The following is a 17,792-nucleotide window of genomic DNA, read 5'->3' as shown; positions in this document are numbered from 1 at the left end:
TGTAACGCCACATCATAACGCCATGGCAACAAGGACACATAGTGCCTTTCATACAAAGCTCTGAATAGTAGCCCCTTGTGGAGCAGCTGCTAAATGTGAGTGAGTATGTTATTGAGCGAGTGAGTGAGTTACAAGCCAGATATATTTAAATATTACATTAATTGATTTTATGTATTTATTTTCCAACCCACAAACTTAGTCTTAAGCAAATACACGATCACAAACATGAACACTAACACTATTTCTAGTCACATAATCTTGTCTATTAAACAATATTTTACACATACATTTTTTGAAACTTTTATTTTGTAATGTGCTTGTTATAATACAGATTGTCTCTAAGTCAGCGAGTTATTTTAACATACACTTGAAAGTAAGTGAACAAATGTACAGTTTACTTTGTCTGACCCTTGAGTCCACACGTTCTGTAACTGAACACCTCAATAATTTAATTATTACACTACACTGAATTACTAACATGCAAATATTAAATGGATTATAATCGACTTTTGTGGATCTATGGACCATTTTTCCATGGTCTTTTATATTCCCATTGGGACCTAATAAAGTATAGACTTTATTATTTATATAACTGTTAAGAGTGTTAATATCAGAGGCATGTTCTCTGCTAGAGTGAGTGGAGCCTCAGGAGGCTGAGTCTTGCTCATTGTTTTTTCTCGCATCAGTCACAGCGTCGGGCACTCGCACAGTCACCCCGTCCAAAGCTTTACTCACGCACACCTGGCAACCTAGCCGAGACCTGAGAAAGCACACCAAGTGTCAGCGGGTTAACCATAGTCTTGAAAAGGTGAAGAGTATATATGGGACAGTGGTCATTAAAATGGAAATGACTGGCTGTCACTCACGTGGCTGTGAGACCGTAGGCCAAGTCCAGCATGTCCATCTCCTCATCTGATATTGAGTCTTCAGCCTGGAGCTTATTGTAGACCTTCTCCTCAAAAATCAGATGACAAGTAGAGCAGGCTAACGTTCCTTCACAGGCCCCTAGAAACACACACACACACACATATTTATTGACATTTTACATGTTTGATCTGAAAAGCACTCATGATGACCACAACTTACCAAATCCTTCAAAGTCTAAGTTGTGGTTGATCACAACGTCAAGCAGCGAGACTCCAGTTGTAGTGTTTACTGAGATTCTCTTGCCATCGCGGTTTATGAAGCGAATAGTTGCCCTCTCTGCCCTGTGAAAAGTGGTCATTTAATCCCTCGTTATCAAAATTAAAATGAAATAACAACAGAGGAACTATCATTTAAAGGGAAAACAGATAAATAAACCCAAATCACCCATCAACTTTAGTGAATTTAAGGCTAGGTCAGGCCTGTTGGTCTAATGAAGGACAGGTGCCTCCTCCAGGGGGTGGAATTCCCACCTTGGGCCCAGTGACTCTATAGACTCCAGACCTACCGTCACCCTGAAGTGGATAAGCGCTTACAGACAATGAATGAATGTTTGTTTCATGGTAAATTGTGTCAATGAAGAAAATAAATCCAGGATGAAGTTCTTACAATAACATGCTAGAGAAAGAATTACAAGAAAAAAAACATTAAAAAAACAAAAAAAAATCCCCTATAATTCCCCAGTCCTGAACTTAACCTGCAGGAAGAATGTCATATGAATATCATATACTTATATGCTTACATATACGCATACACACACACACACACACACACACAGAATGTTAAAACTGAAATTACAGATACAAATTAAGTTTGTATCTGTAATTTCTGTCACAGAGGAAAGCTTTAAGTGCTGTTTGTGTAACAGGGAGCGTTACGGTGCTCTGTAAAGGATGTTTTACAATGCATTTCTCACTTTAACCAGATAACACAAGCCCAAAGTCAAGCCTGACTAACAGTACCGGAGCTGAGCGAGAATCCTATTGGACAGTTCTTATAACTGGGCTTCATTTAGCCAACTAACTGAGAAGTCCTGCCCCCAGCTCTTGTTTAGTTGTTCTGAGTTCCATCTTCTCTATCTTTTTTATTTTTCTTAACTCCAAATTTATATACTTTCTTTACTTCTATTTAACATGTCTACACTAAATATCCACTAAAACTGTGTGTGTGAGAGAGAGAGAGAACCCCACAGACCTGGGAAATAAAAGGAAAATGAAGCCCTATTCTGATGCTTGTTGAGCTGGTGGTGGCGGGTGGGTGTGGGGGGGGTGGTGCTAGGAAACTGGGCAAAAAGCTGCATTAAGAACCTAATCCTAATCCAGGAAAAACTCTTTCTTTCAGCGTGAGCAGAAAACAGACCCTTTGTCTGTAGGATGATTTGTAGAAATGAATAAAACTCTTTATAACCCTGGGTAAAGAGGAGGGAATGGTTATATTCACTCAGGTCCTTGAAAGGAATTCATTTGAAACGGTCCAAAGTCTTTAACATGGAATAAAATGCTTTTTAGTTTGTTTTTTTTTTACATTTAGACCAGTGGTACTATGACTTTGACTTTACTGTGGGCTGCTCACTGCATCTCCGTGATTTTTATTTATGTTTTTGTTGCATATTTTGACATATGTTTACATTATATAATGTAAAAAGTTCACTATAATGTACATATAAAATACTAGCATTAAGAGTATACAGTCTAAATGACCTGGGATTAAGCGTCACTGCATTTACTCTTTTTTTAAAGGTTCCATTCATTTTCCATTACACTTTTAAAATATTTCCAAAGTCTCTGACAGTATTTAACAGCAGTTATTCCCTTTTAAAACACAATATCAGTGACAGTAGTTCAGACTACACAAGCAATTCTCTTGTATTTTCTCAGTGCATCTCCTACTAAATGTGATTAAATATAACAGTGACGTTTACAAGAAGTTTAAATACAATGTCTTGAAATAACCCACAGAACATCGGTGTGTGTGTGTGTGTGTGTGTGTGTGTGTGTGTGTGTGTGTGTGTGTGTGTGTGTGTGTGTATATACCTGAGTGCTGGACTTGTGCTCACTCTTCTTGTGTCTCTGAAAGCACAGCCGGCTCGTGGCGCGTATAATACACATGTCGCTCGGACAGTGCTCAGTCCCAGGAGCAGCCTGGAGGGCAGAAAAGATACAGACATCATGCACATACACACACATACACACACTGATCTAACAAGCATACACACAAACACACACATACAAACACACACTCCACTGCCAAGAGATGTTAGAGAGAGGAATGAAATGATTGGGGCTTTCTAGGCATTATTATGCTCCTCCTTCTCCACATCACATGCAGCTCTCTCTCTCTCTCTCTCTCTCTCTCTCTCTCTCTCTCTCTCTCTCTCTCTCGCTCTCTCTGTTTTTCACTTTAGCTTCACTTTCTCTCCTTTTGTCTCATTATATTTATGAATATGTAACTCATTCCCTTTCTCTTATACATTGGCTCACACTCACTCACCCATTCATTCCTTAGTTTCTTTATCTCTCTCTTCATAAGGTAAATTATCAACTTTGGTTTGTTTTTATTTACTTTTTAATCATTTAATTTGATTTGCAGATCTCTGGAATGGTAGATAAAATAGTGGAATTGTGATAAAGTCAGGTAACATATACATTTCAGAGATGTGTCTAGCCAAAGTGGGATATGTCGGTTGCACTAATGCTCTAATTAGCGTCTGCTGAATATATACTGGGGGCAGCACGGTGGTGCAGCAGGTAGTGTCACAGTCACACAGCTCCAGGGACCTGGAGGTTGTGGGTTTGAGTCCTGCTCTGTCTGACTCTGACTGTCTGTGAGTGTGTTTTCCCTGTGTCTGCGTGGATTTCCTCCGGGTGACTGTCTGTGAGGGGTTTGGTGTGTTCTCCCTGTGTCTGCGTGTGGCTTCCTCCGGGTGACTGTCTGTGAGGAGTTGGTGTGTTCTCCCTGTGTCTGCGTGGGTTTCTTCTGGGTGACTGTTTGTGAGGAGTTTGGTGTGTTCTCCCTGTGTCTGCGTGGGTTTCCTCCAGGTGCTCCAGTTTCCTCCCACAGTTCAAAAACACAGGTGTAATCCCACCTTGCGCCCAATGATTCCAGGTAGGCTCTGGACCCACTGCGACCCTGAACTGGATAAGGGGTTACAGATAATGAATGAATGAATATACACTTTCCTCTGTGCTCTACAGTCCTGTGGGGGATGTAGGCCAGCTGCAGATTACTGAGCTGAAGTTGTTCACTGGGTTACTGCCTCATGCCAAACAGTGAAACCTAAGACTTTTAAATTGATCCTGGGGTGGCACCAGGAATGTTGACCCACTTCCAGAAGTTTACAGGCTTAATTCAGGTCAGTTTTACTGTTGTTATATCAGAACATACCAGAATGTACATGCAACTCCAAGAAAAGTGTAGTGTAGACCTATGGCAAAACTTTTTTTTTTAGAAAATGTACACTTTTTTATGGTTGTGGGGTTAAATAACTTACAAAAGATGAGTAAAATTGATACATATTAACATATCATGAAACAGGAAACCCTGTTTTCTTCCCATGTCTGCGTGGGTTTCCTCTGGGTGCTCTCCCTTAGCCCAAAAAAACATGTTGGTAGGTGGACTGGGTGCTCAGAAGTGTCCATAGGTGTGAGTGTGAGAGTGAATGTGTGAGTTTGTGCTGCCCTGTGAAGGACTGGTGCCCCCTCCAGGGTGTGTTCCTGCCTTGCGCCCAGGGATTCTGGATAGGCTCCAGACCTACGCGACCCTGAACTGGATATATTGTTACGTAAATTAATGAAAATTAATGTTATGAAACACTGCCACCTGGCCTGGATTTATCAGGGTGTCTGTAATGTACTAAACATGACCACACCATTTTGCAAACATGAGAAATTCAGTGTTAAATCTACTCTAAACATGATCACTCCCTTGTGGCAAAGACAGAAACAGGGTTAAACCTGTGCTAAATGGGGACCAACTCTACGGAACCTGTACTCCCAATCAATGTGATTAGTGCATTTTACAGATCAAAATGTAAATGAATAATGATCAGAAATATGATTTATTTTGGTAAAGGCAGCAGGTAGAGTCGCAGTCACACAGCTCCAGGGACCTGGAGGTTGTGGGTTCGATTCCCGCTCCGGGTGACTGTCTGTGAGTTTGATGTGTTTTCCCTGTGTCTGTGTGGGTTTCCTCCAGGTGCTCCAGTTTCCTCCCACAGTCCAAAACAAAGTGTCCATAGGTGTGAGTGTGAGTGTGTGAGTGAATGTGTGAGTATGTGTTGCCCTGTGAAGGACTGGCGCTCCGTCCAGGGTGTATTCCCACCTTGCGCCCAATGATTCCAGGTAGGCTCTGGACACACCGCGACCCTGAACTGGATAAGGGTTACAGATAATGAGTGAATGAATGTTAACTTGTGAACCTTTCGAAGGACAGGAGTTTAGTTTTGTCCAGAGAGTCTGACACTGGCCCTGGGTGTAATCTTTGAGATAGTAGAGGATAGACGTGTCATATGTTTATCTCGCAATAAAAGGGCTGCTTAATCAAACAGCACAGAAAATAACACAGAATGAAAAAGGCTTTCCATATTCACTTGTAAGGAGAAAATACATCTACTTGGCTATTAGTGCCAGATTAAATCTGACACTGCTGATGGAAAAGAGTCAAAACCTTTTATGCCCTTTTAAATCAGCTACTGATGCTGCCTAGTGCTTCAGAGACTGTTTACAGTTTAAAATTTAATGAACAGACCAATAAACTGCCATAAAAATAAATACGGTTATTCTTGTAACTGACACTAAAAAGCTGCAGGCCAAGAGCAAGTGAGGACTAATTGCATAAATAAATTATTTTGAATAACAGAATTTAATTTTGACATTCCTACACTCCGGTAAAGTGGTTTCATATTCTCATTTTCAGATTTCGTTCTTCAGTAGCTCTCAAACGGTGCATGCAAATGAGTTAACACCTGCAAAATATTGTTTTGGGGATCCAAGACAAGAAGCTACAGCTCAGTTTACGAACACGAAATATATTGTTTTCTAAGATATCTTGTATGTATTTGTGGTTATATTTGATTATTTTAATAAAGAGATAAAATGCTCAGGTTAGAATGTATTCTTGAAGGCCACAATAAATGTTCGATTTTAGCTGTACATGTGTTTATATACTCCAACACAAGCCCTGATTGCTATAGTAACAACGTGCACGTGCGTCGCGTAAGCACACGCTCGCGCCCGGAACGCTGCCGTGGCCGCTCTCAGTTGACCGGGAGATAGGGGGCGGGGCTTATGGAGGAGGGATAGGGTAAGAGAAGGCGTGGACCAATCAGAGCACCACACGAACGAACGGAAGGCGGAGCGTTTGGCGAATGAAGAGTAGGAGGCGTGCATTTCAGCGCCACTGAGAAGGAGAGAGAGAGAGAGAGGTAAAGGGTTATTTAGATAAAATAGAAAGAAACATGCTCATATTAAGTCCGCTGTCGCAAAAATTATTAAGTTACCTCCCTTTTCTTCTGGTCCTGCTCGACCTGCGGTATGAAGGTAAGCGCGTCCCAGTGTCTGAGCTGTGTTTACGGGGGATTTAATAGAAGTAAATTTGAGTTAGCTTAGCTTAGCTTAGACATTCATATGAATAACTGGGCTTTAGCCTAGCCTAGCTTAGCATAACTACATGAGACGTGTCTGTTCCAGACATTCAAGCTGTCAGTGAGACACAAACAGGCTCGAACTCACAGACTGTTATATTTATAATGTTCAACGATTTATATCATGAATTGGTGTATTATCACCACTTTATTGTATTTTAAAATACATTTTACAGCAGTGTCAGTTGTAGTAAACTACAACATATTAAGCACATTATCTCTGTAGTAAAAAAAAGACTGATACATATCAACAAATGCCTTCATTTACACATACAAGCTATTTTAAGGCCGTTATTTTAGTGGCAGTATATTTGTAATACATTTAGAAGTGTTGTTTTTGGAACATATCCCAACTAAAAATATATATTCTGAAGAGTAGCTTTTATTAGGCCATGTACCAACATTTAAAAAAGCTTATTCCAACAAGAATAACGGTCATAAACACTGCTTAAGTCCCTTTTACCTTAAAGTCTATTATTTGTGACATGACACACTTATTATCCCACATTTGTTCTCATATCACTTTCTAGGGTAGCCTTGTCTAAAACATATTTAATGACAGCAGACTCTTGCTGGAATAGCCCTTCTGAATGTTTATAAGTATATCATGTATATGTCAGTGGTCTTTTAGCATCATTAGTGCTGCCTTACAGAAAAGTGTTACCGCTAATCCTTGAGACACTGAACACATCTTATTTGTAGTGTTTTTAAATGACACGAGTTGGACTGGATAACCGGTGTGACCACATTCTTTGCCGAGTTGGTTTCAGTTTGAGGAGTCAGATTAGACTTGTAGGGTTGTCTTGCACAACAGCTGATAATTATGTGGAATAACAAAATGATATTTATATTCTTAGATAATTGGTAGGAGTCTAGGTATTTCTCATTTTTATTACTCTTGTTTTTACAGGGGTGGTGTGTGGGAAGGACAACAGCATTGAGCAGCATCTGGAGATGGGGAAGAAGCTGCTTGCTGCTGGACAGCTGGCTGATGCCCTCTCCCATTTCCATGCAGCTGTTGGTGAGTTGGTGAGGCTTTGCAGAAAGACAGCAAAGTCTGAGTTTTCTTGTATTTGTTACACACTTAATAAAAATATTATGGTCTAGAGATAATATGGCCTTGTGTATTTTGAGGCCTGAATGTGTTGATCAGACTAAAAGATATTCATTCATTCATTCATTCATTCATTGTCTGTAAGTGCTTATCCAGTTCAGGGTTGTGGTGGGTCCAGAGCCTACCTGGAATCATTGGGCGCAAGGCATGAATACACCCTGGAGGGGGCGCCAGTCCTTCACAGGGCAAAACAGACACACACACACACATTCACACCTACGGACGCTTTTGAGTCGTCAATCCACCTACCAACGTGTGTTTTTGGACTGTGGGAGGAAACTGGTGCACCCAGAGGAAACCCACGCAGACACAGAGAGAACACACCAACTCCTCACAGAACAGTCACCCAGAGGAAACCCACGCAGACACAGAGAGAACACACCACACTCCTCACAGACAGTCACCCGGAGGAAACCCACACAGACACAGGGAGAACACACCCCACTCCTCACAGACAGTCACCCAGAGGAAACCCACGCAGACACAGAGAGAACACACCACACTCCTCACAGACAGTCACCCGGAGGAAACCCACACAGACACCGGGAGAACACACCACACTCCTCACAGACAGTCACCCGGAGGAAACCCACGCAGACACAGGGAAAACACACCAACTCCTCACAGACAGTCACCTGGAGGAAACCCACGCAGACACAGGGAGAACACACCACACTCCTCACAGACAGTCACCCGGAGGAAACCCACGCAGACACAGGGAGAACACATCACATTCCTCACAGACAGTCACCCGGAGGAAACCCATGCAGACACAGGGAGAACACACCAAACTCCTCACAGACAGTCACCCGGAGGAAACCCATGCAGACACAGGGAGAACACACCAAACTCCTCACAGACAGGTCCCTGGAGCTGTGCGACACCACCGTGCCGCATTAAAAGACATTTATTTTTTATATTACACAGTGTGTTTCTTACAGCTTGGGATCAAGGACATTGCTATTTTATGGAATAGGGTGCTATTATTGATGTAGTGCTTGATATTGATCAGTGAAACCGTACAAACAAGCATTATTGCAGAACACCAGAAACAGCATAGCATTAGAGACACTGTATAACCCAACACTGTCGTTAAGCATGTATACATTATTGCCTCTTGTCTTCTGTGTCCAGACGGAGATCCCAAAAACTACTTGGCCTACTATAGAAGAGCCACTGTTTATCTGGCCATGGGAAAGTCCAAATCTGCTCTGCCGGACCTGAGCAAAGTTATTGAGCTTAAGCCTGATTTCACATCTGTAAGCTTTGCTTCACTCTGATACAAATTTGTAGAAAATATAGTGAAATGATAAATGTTCACCACGACTTGTGCTTTGTTTCGGCTCAAAGGCCAGACTTCAGAGGGGGAACCTACTCTTGAAGCAGGGGAAGCTCGATGAAGCAGAAAGTGATTTCAAGAAAGTGGTGAGTTTTAACCCTTAAACCTCCTCATTCCATTCTCTGCTTAACATTACCTGCCCATTGTACCAGGTCCAGTACCCCCAAGTAATTAAGCAAAATCTGTTTAGCGCTCTGCTGGGATAATACTATGTCTGACAGTTAAAGCCTCATGCATGTGTGATGTAGTTAAGTGTGCTGATGATCTTTTTCTAGATACTGTATACAAAGTAAAAAACACTGATAAAGAAACTCGTAATACCTCTCTAATGTTTATGTTGTTGTAGGGAATATGTGCAATGCTACAGCCTCTAGTTTTTTAGCCTTGACATTTTCCTGCGATGGAACAGACTTTTAAAGGGTTTCTGAAGAATACCCCTTTGTTTGTGTTATATTTTTTGTAATACTTGTAGCGTACTTCGTTCATATGACACTACAGTTATTCTTTGGGTCTAACCAGCGTATGTATGTATTATCTCACACTGTGTGTGGCACCATAGAAACTTATTTGGTGGGGATGTGCTTATCCCAGTCCACTTTAGTTTTGGTTAATGTACAATATCTTGTCCTGATCCAATAGATGTCTTTCCCTAGAATACCGTTGCACAGTTCAGACCACAATTATTAATATCAATCCAATTTATATGCTTCACCTCTGAATAGCTCTGCAGTGCCTTAAGGTAAACAGCTGCTGTTTAATGTTTTTATTATTATTTTATTTTTACAAAATCACAAAATGAAAGTGTCATTATAAATAGCTCATAAAATTACACTTAGTGCATACTTCAGACATTTTAGCCGCAGCCTCCCACACACTGCACTCTCTGTTTATGACCCCCATGTAAACACTGATGTAAAACTAATGATTGTTTTAAGGTTTGTGCTCAATAAAGCAAACACCAATCAGTTAAAAATACCTTGATCGGCTGTAATCTGATCAGGACAGCCCTAATATTTGGGGTTTGTTTTTCAGGATCATTTTAGGAGTAGACCTGCGTTCCTCAAAGTGCAAGAATAGTTTGTAGCTGAATAGTTGTATGTCATTGAACAAAAACACACTGAGCAAAACCCATATCCTTCAAATTGCTTCACCGTTTGTTTGTTTCCTCCAAAAGTAGAAGTGATGACTGTGGGTTTTTTTTTTTAAAGAAAAATTGCATAAGATGTTTCCTGTCTCCAGAATGATTGGTCAAATTACATAAGTCTTCACTGTGTTCTCCAGCTGAAATCCAGCCCCAGCAGCCGAGAGGAGCAGGAAGCCCAGAGTCAGCTGAAGAAATCAGATGAAATCCAAAGACTTGTGACCCAGGCCCGGAGCGATTTTGAGCGCAAGGATTACAACACAGCAACAACACACCTGGACATAATAATTGATGTGAGTTACCTGCTGCACTTTCTGCTCAATTTCTGTGCTCTGCGACTTGTTGGGGCTTGACTGTCCACACCAGTTCTCTGACACCATGTGTTATCAACAAACAAAAAGTGATAAATGTCTATCCACTTCAGAGCAACTTGCTTGATTAACTTGCTAACCACGTAGAGAAGAAAGCATACAGCTCTGGATAAGATTAAATACAATGTCAAAATGTTTCTGCTTATGCCTTTGATTCTATCAGACGTGTGTGTGGGATGTAGACTCAAGGGAACTGCGAGCCGAATGCTTCATCGAAATGGGCGAGATGGGTAAAGCCATAAGTGACCTCAAAGCAGCCTCCAAACTGAGGAACGACAATACACAGGCCTTCTACAAGCTCAGCACCATCTATTATAACCTGGGAGACCATGAGATGTCCCTCAAGTAAGCATCTGTAGAATTCAGACAAATCACATTGTGCGCTAGATAACCACAGCAATATTTAAATTGTACTCAGTGTGTTGAGTCCTTTACCACAGTTTCTTTCTTCTATTAAAAACACAAACATTTGATCAGATAAGGGGCTGTGAACTGATAGAGGCTTCTCTGGTATTTCCATCTGCAGCGAGGTGCGTGAGTGTCTAAAATTAGATCCTGACCACAAGCAGTGTTTCAGCCACTACAAACAGGTGAAGAAGCTCAACAAACAGATCATGTCGGCTGAGGAGCTGATACAGCAGCAGAGGTACGTCACACGTTAGAGGAACACTATGTAATATTTTTACCTTAAAATTACAGCTTCAAAATCATTGTGATGATTCGCTGACCTGTAATAGGGAGAACAGTGCTTCTGTCACGACTACTCTACGCTCAGCACTGCAGAAACTGCATTATGTAACTTTTGGAGGAGGGTAGGAAACCATCCTTCCTTCCCTCACCCAGCCCTTTGACTTCAATACAGTGCTGTAAAAATGAGTTGCAATATAGGGAGCCCCAGAAGCACAAAACCCAAAAATTGCCTAGTTCCTCTGTTGTTGCTGCCCTGGGCTCAGCACTACAGAGACTGCACTATGTAACTTTAGAAGGCAGGCAGGACGCTTTGAAGTTGTTTCCATTCATGAAGAGACAACTATAATCCCAGTCTGTATTTCACATCATTACCATTGGTCCATGGCTAGACTTGTAGAACTTGTACAGCTCTAATGACCATGCTCTCAAATAGGTACGGAGATGCAGTGAGTAAATACGAGTCTGTTATGAAGACGGAACCGAACGTGCCTCAGTATTCGCTTCATGCAAAAGAGCGCATCTGCCACTGTCTGTCGAAGGTGAGTGCAGTTCCTCTGCTGACCACCAGGAGTCTCTGTCTGCCTGAATAACAAAAGTCTCTCAGGCATAAATCCCCCAGTCAAGCGAAGTGACTAAGTCTGCAGTAAGGGAATGTTCTTTTTGTGTGTTGTGGTCGCAGGATCAGCAAGGTGCCAGAGCCATCCCAGTCTGCAGTGAGGTTCTCCAGTCAGACCCACAGAATGTAAACGCTCTGAAAGACAGGGCCGAAGCCTACCTCCAAGATGAGCAGTATGAAGAAGGTAACACTGTATTGAGAGTATAGCTCCAGGTTCTGTTTGATGGCTCTCATTTATCAGCAAAGAGCGAGAGTCACGTGACATATGAGAGAGGCTGTAGACACTGTTATGGCCTTCCTTTAGCTCTTCATGAGATAAAGTTGTTGGTATTCGCTGGTGTTACTATGCAGTGTTGAGATTGATGCACTACATATGAAATATCACTTTCATCACTGAATATAGTAATACATTGTGTTTCATGTTGTGACTGTGTTGTTTTAACTTGGAGCATTAGCTTCAGACACTATCCTATTATTATTAGTAGTATTATTATCAAACAGTAAATTGAAACAAAGAACTAATCCTACAAATATACCGCAGTACTCTTTTGCAGCTTGGTCTCAAACCTCAAGAAATTGTGATGCATTATCAGGTATTGTGACATCACAAACCCTTCTCTAAATCATCTTCTCTCGCTTCAGCCATAAAGGACTTTGAGAGCGCGAAGGAGCACAGCGATAATGACCGGCAGATAAAGGAAGGGCTGGAGAGAGCCCAGCGGCTCCTCAAACAGTCACAGAAGAGAGATTACTACAAGATCCTGGGGGTAAAGAGGTGAGCTACAATGTAAGCTGAGAGTTAACACACTCCACAGCTGGATATTAAAGCCTGGCAGGAGTAACTCTTCTCTTAAATGAACTCTCTAGGACAGCCCAGAAGAAGGAGATCATCAAAGCCTACAGGAAGCTGGCACAACAGTGGCATCCAGACAACTTCCAGGACCCCGAAGATAAGAAAAAGGCTGAGAAGAAGTTTATAGACATCGCACAGGCCAAGGAAGTGCTCACTGATCCAGGTAAACACTAACACTATGGTCAGTAAACATGAGATAAGACATTCTTAAGTTAGAATTGCACTGCCTCTTCGTCTGAGTCTTTCCAATCACAGTGCTGGACCCACGTTTATGGTTAAAACCAGAGCCTCTGCTCCTACTCAGGGTGAGGGTGAACAGTGAGTGGCTCATTATCATTTTAAAGGAACAGGTGCTGAAACTGGCCATTCTGAGCAGAGCTGTTTAGACAGGAAGAAAGCTACTGTGGTGTTTGATACCTGTGGTGATTTAACCAAAGCAGGTCACAGATATTTAATTAAGACTCCAGAAATATTTTCCCTTCTAAAGATAATGAAGAAGCAGTTTATACAGGGTGGGCCATTTATATGGATACTGGAAGCCTATGCTAGCATTTCTCCTGCGGTGTTGCTCTCAGTGGGAGAAGAGGGTTGCATTGACAATCCAACACAATGGGCAGCACTTTGAGCACATTTTATAAGTGGTCAGAAACTTGTAAATAACTCATGAAAGAATAAAGTTACGTTAAAACCAAGCACACCATTGTTTTTCTTGTGAAATTCCCATTAAGTTTGAGTTGTCACATGACCCTCTTCCCATTGAAAAAACAAAAGTTGGATCCAAAATGGCTGACTTCAAAATGGCCACCATGGTCACCACCTATCTTGAAAAGTTTCCCCCCTCCCATATACTGTGCCACAAATAGGAAGTTAATATCACCAACTATTCCCATTTTATTAAGGTGTATTCATATAAATGGCCCACCCTGTATTTTAAATATAAAAAATATTAAAACATGTCCCAATGAATTTGATTTGAACTTGGACATGAGGTAAACAATTTCCCTTTTTATTTCACATTGACTTTACCAGGCTTTATCTTTGAGAGACATATTTAAATGGCCTATGTTTTGATTGGCTGATTGAGATGGCCCCTTTAAAAAAAAAATCCATTAAAACAAATTAAAGGCCATCTTTGCCACTTTCTAACAGCCATTCAACTTCAACATTCAATTTCTTCTGCAGAAATGAGGAGCAAGTTTGACCAGGGTGAGGACCCTCTGGACCCCGAGAGTCAGCAAGGAGGAGGACATCACCATCACTTCCACAGCGGCTGGGATAGCTTCCAAGGCTTTAATCCTTTTGGCTCTGGACCCTTTAACTTCAAATTCAGCTTCAACTGAGGCGTAGCAGGAGGACAGTTATTATTGACTCTGGTCTGGACCCTGTGTGCTCAGCCGTGGGACCTGCTGACACTAATTGACCCTAACAGGCCGGAGACACGGCTGCAGACGCTCTCATGGTATTTAAGAAGTGTCCAATGCTGTTTAAACTATCCACTTTAGTGGGGGTGGACGCCCATCTAAACTACTAAAAGTGGTCCCAAACTGTATTATTTGAAGCATCTCTGCCTTATCAGGAATCGTCTGATGTGAGAGAGTGTGGTTCATTCCAAAGCAAGCACTATGCACAGTGATATTTTCATCCATTCCTACAGGACTCATGCTCAGCGGAGACGGCACTACGTATTTTTCTATAAATGAGCTGATGCTACAGTGTAAATAGAGAAATAAAAGAGATCATGGCTTATTTAATTAACAGGAAACCCAGGGATTGTTTTTTTTTACACTCAGAAGCTATTAATAAAAATACCATCAGCTACAATAGCCCTCAGAAGAATAGCTACGACCTCAGAAAAGTATTTAGTGGCATTTTGAGGCCATTGCTGTGTGAAAGAATGAAGAGGGAAATCAGGCAGAACATGAAATAATTATCACCAGAGACGCACAGATGTGTGAATCGTGGGCTGATGTTGACATCACATTTTCCTGCACGTATCTGCGGATACAGAGCTAATTAAATGTTTAGAAAATGTTAATCCTTAAAAAGACCTCATTATTTATTCATTCATTATCTGTAACCCTTATCCAGTTCAAGGTCGCGGTGGGTCCAGAGCCTACCTGGAATCATTGGGCGCAAGGTAGGAATACACCCTGGAGGGGGCACCAGTCCTTCACAAGGCAGCGCACATACTCATGCATTCACTCACACCTACGGATACTTTTGAGTCGCCAATCCACCTACCAAAGTGTGTTTGTTCTGTGGGAGGAAACCGGAGCACCCGGAGGAAACCCATGCCGACACTGGGAGAACACACCACACTCCTCCCAGACAGTCACCCGGAGGAAACCCACGCAAACACAGGGAGAACGCACCACACTCCTCACAGACAGTCACCCGGAGGAAACCCACGCGGACACAGGGAGAACGCACCACACTCCTCACAGACAGTCACCCGGAGGAAACCCACGCGGACACAGGGAGAACGCACCACACTCCTCACAGACAGTCACCCGGAGGAAACCCACGCGGACACAGGAAGGACACACCACACTCCTCACAGGCAGTCACCCGGAGGAAACCCACACAGACACAGGGAGAACACACCAAACTCCTCACAGACAGTCACCTGGAGCAGGAATCGAACCCACAACCTCCAGGTCCCTGGAGCTGTGTGACTGCGACACTAACCTGCTGCACCACCGTGCCGCCCAAGACCTCATTATTTCTTCAGTTAATGAGTAATTTGTCAGCTCAACTGATCATACCGGAGCATTTTGAAGTTCTATGATTAAAGACTGTAGTCCAGCTGTTGCTGTGCATACTTTGTTGCTCAGGAGCCCCCATAGGACCACCACAAATGCAGCAACTGCTGCATCTGAGCCACTCCTACCAACACAACACATTCCAACACACCACCACCACCACCATGACAGTATCACTGCAGTGCTGAGAATGATCCTCCTCCTGTGGGGGTCCTGATCGTTTAAGAACAGGTTGAAAGGGGGCTAAAAAAGGATGCAGAACAACAGATGGACTACAGTTTGTAATTACAGGACGGCAAAGTGCGGTTGATCTGGCTCATTTTAATGTTTTGGCTGATAAGTGTATAAGATTGAAAACATGAATCCCACATGAGTATATATTATGATGATGGTGATATCAGAGAAATGATATTCCATTTGATTTTATTCCTGAGAAAATCCACATCCTCCCAACATCAAGGCTTCATAACAAAAATCCAAAAAGAGCTTGTACTTCTTTAACATCAAACAGAATCCCACACTTCCACTTTCCAACAGCTTGAAAACACAGGGCAAATGGAACGGGAATGTCGTGGCGGCTTTTCATGTGAATTCCTCTTATAGGAAAAACATTTTGTTTTATTTTTTATTTAAAACTGACCCACAGCTTTCACTGAGTTCATTTTTTCCCTTCATTATAAATATATAAACTACACCAAAAGTCTTTGGACACATTTCTGTGTGGATTTGATAAAGTTTGGACACACACTTAACGTCTCTGTCCAGAATTGGTGCATATTATAGCAGCTGAATTTTGTATTGACACTGTATCAAGAGTCAATGTGTGTATTTTCCAGCAGAAACAACTTGTATTCTCATGTTTTTCTTCTGTTTCAATCAATCTCAAAGTAACAGATGTGGTGAATTAGGGCAGACACAATTTCCCTTAAAGGTCCCTTTTTTAAACATGAAAACACAAGCCGAAGAGATTATCACGTGCTTGGAATGATTCACAAAAATATGTCCAAGACCTCACCTCTTCACGTAAAACTGATCCCGTCCAGAGCTTTACTGAGGAATGTGGCGGACACCAGTGCAATCCTTATCCTTTTTTACAAAAACAAATACCTGACCACAAGGATACGACAAACACTTCTTTAACCCACTCTTTCCTTCTGCCGTTTCTAAAGACGCGAACAGTGGAGAAGACATCAAAGAAAGAGAGGGTTAAATGTACAATAACTAATAATAAGTCTGAATCATGATGCTGGGAGTTGTTCTCAATCACTGATGAAAAAACAGGCCTCCTTTTATCTGTGTGTGTGCTTTCTCTTGTCACACGTACATGAGAAATTCTACCTATTGTGCCTTTAAAGTAGGGGCTCCATCCGCCACCATCAATAAATAGAAAAACACTTTGCTTTTAGTTCTTTTTTTTTTTCTTTCTATATATAAAAATGAGTCTTAGTGTTCCCATATATACGCAGTCTCTGTAAGGCTGAGGTCCTGGTTCGGTTTCATGGAGAATGCCCTTCTCTGCGCAGTCGCCTTGCACCAGCTGCGCAGTCGGATGAGATGCAGGCATCTCCGTCTACTCCTGGGCAGCTGCTAGAGTTCATCACGCTGTGAACTTGCTGCGAGAAACAAGACAAAGAGAATGTCGTATCAGTGTCTTTAATCTTCACTACAGCCGATGACCAAAAGTATGCGGACGCAGCCAATGTATAGGTATATACACTTAATGCTTGAACATTTCTGTGAGAATCTGGCTGCAGGATCACAGTGTTAGTCAAACAGTTCTGGATCACAAATGCCACTCCAACTTATCCCAACGGTATTAAATTGAACTCTTATCTGCTCTACAGACGAAAATGCTGTGATACTGTACTCATGTGCAGCAGCTCCTGGGCGTCCCATTTTCAAGGCAATGCTTTGCAACAGATATTATACACATTATGTGAGAGCAACAGAACATTTGGAGCCCTTAAGAGCATATGGTGACGTGTCACAAACCCTTTACAAGGTTTGGAAAGTTCCCTACGCAGCTTTATCCTTCACTTTAAAGTGACAATGACTGAACATCCATTTATAGAAGGAGGTGTTTGATGAGGACACAGAGACCATAGAAACGGGATGCCCTGGAGCACACGAGTATCACAGTGCCCAATGCCAAGCACTAGCTGGAGTGATATAAGACCCCCAGCATTCGTCTGTAGAGCAGATGGAGTTAGATTTTTGCTTCTAAAAAGTTCGTTCCACCTTTTTTTGTCTCTTGTTTACTTTTCATTAATTGAAATTGATTTTATAGTGAACTGAGTCTGGGCTCTTATGGGTTAAAATAGCTGCGTATTGGTCAGTACAC

At 42.0% G+C, this 17,792-nt stretch overlaps 3 protein-coding genes across 3 annotated transcripts in view; 1 reads left to right on the top strand and 2 right to left on the bottom strand.

Moving 5' to 3' along the window:
* Positions 1–645: 645 nt before the first annotated feature.
* Positions 646–3,091, bottom strand: LOC136664232 (adrenodoxin-like). The gene is made up of 4 exons (XM_066641336.1): positions 2,958–3,091; positions 1,087–1,208; positions 867–1,005; positions 646–760 (listed from the first exon to the last, which is right to left on the bottom strand). The coding sequence occupies exons 1-4, from the start codon at positions 3,089–3,091 to the stop codon at positions 646–648; spliced, it is 510 nt and encodes a 169-aa protein (XP_066497433.1).
* Positions 3,092–6,340: 3,249 nt separating this feature from the next.
* Positions 6,341–14,264, top strand: dnajc3a (DnaJ (Hsp40) homolog, subfamily C, member 3a). The gene is made up of 12 exons (XM_066640957.1): positions 6,341–6,461; positions 7,476–7,586; positions 8,814–8,938; positions 9,030–9,104; positions 10,300–10,452; positions 10,694–10,875; positions 11,057–11,176; positions 11,654–11,759; positions 11,900–12,020; positions 12,479–12,611; positions 12,704–12,852; positions 13,872–14,264. The coding sequence occupies exons 1-12, from the start codon at positions 6,380–6,382 to the stop codon at positions 14,027–14,029; spliced, it is 1,515 nt and encodes a 504-aa protein (XP_066497054.1). The 5' UTR covers positions 6,341–6,379; the 3' UTR covers positions 14,030–14,264.
* A 2,210-nt stretch (positions 14,265–16,474) lies between these two features.
* LOC136710716 (UDP-glucose:glycoprotein glucosyltransferase 2-like) overlaps positions 16,475–17,792 on the bottom strand; it is a 37,437-nt gene continuing 36,119 nt past the window's right edge. Inside the window, exon 40 of the mRNA XM_066686495.1 lies at positions 16,475–17,064. Coding sequence (XP_066542592.1) covers positions 17,039–17,064 — 26 coding nt within the window. The 3' untranslated portion in view covers positions 16,475–17,038. The remainder of the gene's footprint in view (positions 17,065–17,792) is intronic.

This window comes from Hoplias malabaricus, chromosome 12 (assembly GCF_029633855.1).
Source record: "Hoplias malabaricus isolate fHopMal1 chromosome 12, fHopMal1.hap1, whole genome shotgun sequence".
Lineage (NCBI taxonomy): Eukaryota > Metazoa > Chordata > Actinopteri > Characiformes > Erythrinidae > Hoplias > Hoplias malabaricus.
The sequence above is the reverse complement of the archived record's forward strand: the minus strand, read 5'-3'. Positions and strand labels throughout refer to the sequence as shown.

What these genes read in the sequence shown, in the direction of transcription:
- LOC136664232 (XM_066641336.1), bottom strand. Translation starts at nt 3,091, where the DNA reads ATGTCTGTATCTTTTCTGCCCTCCAGGCTGCTCCTGGGACTGAGCACT. An exon ending in AGCACAAGTCCAGCACTCAG is followed by an intron (nt 1,209 to 2,957) that starts GTATATACACAC and finishes CACTTTTCACAG; the next exon opens with GGCAGAGAGGGCAACTATTC. An exon ending in CTTAGACTTTGAAGGATTTG is followed by an intron (nt 1,006 to 1,086) that starts GTAAGTTGTGGT and finishes GTGTGTTTCTAG; the next exon opens with GGGCCTGTGAAGGAACGTTA.
- dnajc3a (XM_066640957.1), top strand. Translation starts at nt 6,380, where the DNA reads ATGCTCATATTAAGTCCGCTGTCGCAAAAATTATTAAGTTACCTCCCT. An exon ending in TTAAGCCTGATTTCACATCT is followed by an intron (nt 8,939 to 9,029) that starts GTAAGCTTTGCT and finishes TTCGGCTCAAAG; the next exon opens with GCCAGACTTCAGAGGGGGAA. An exon ending in GGAAGTGCTCACTGATCCAG is followed by an intron (nt 12,853 to 13,871) that starts GTAAACACTAAC and finishes TTTCTTCTGCAG; the next exon opens with AAATGAGGAGCAAGTTTGAC.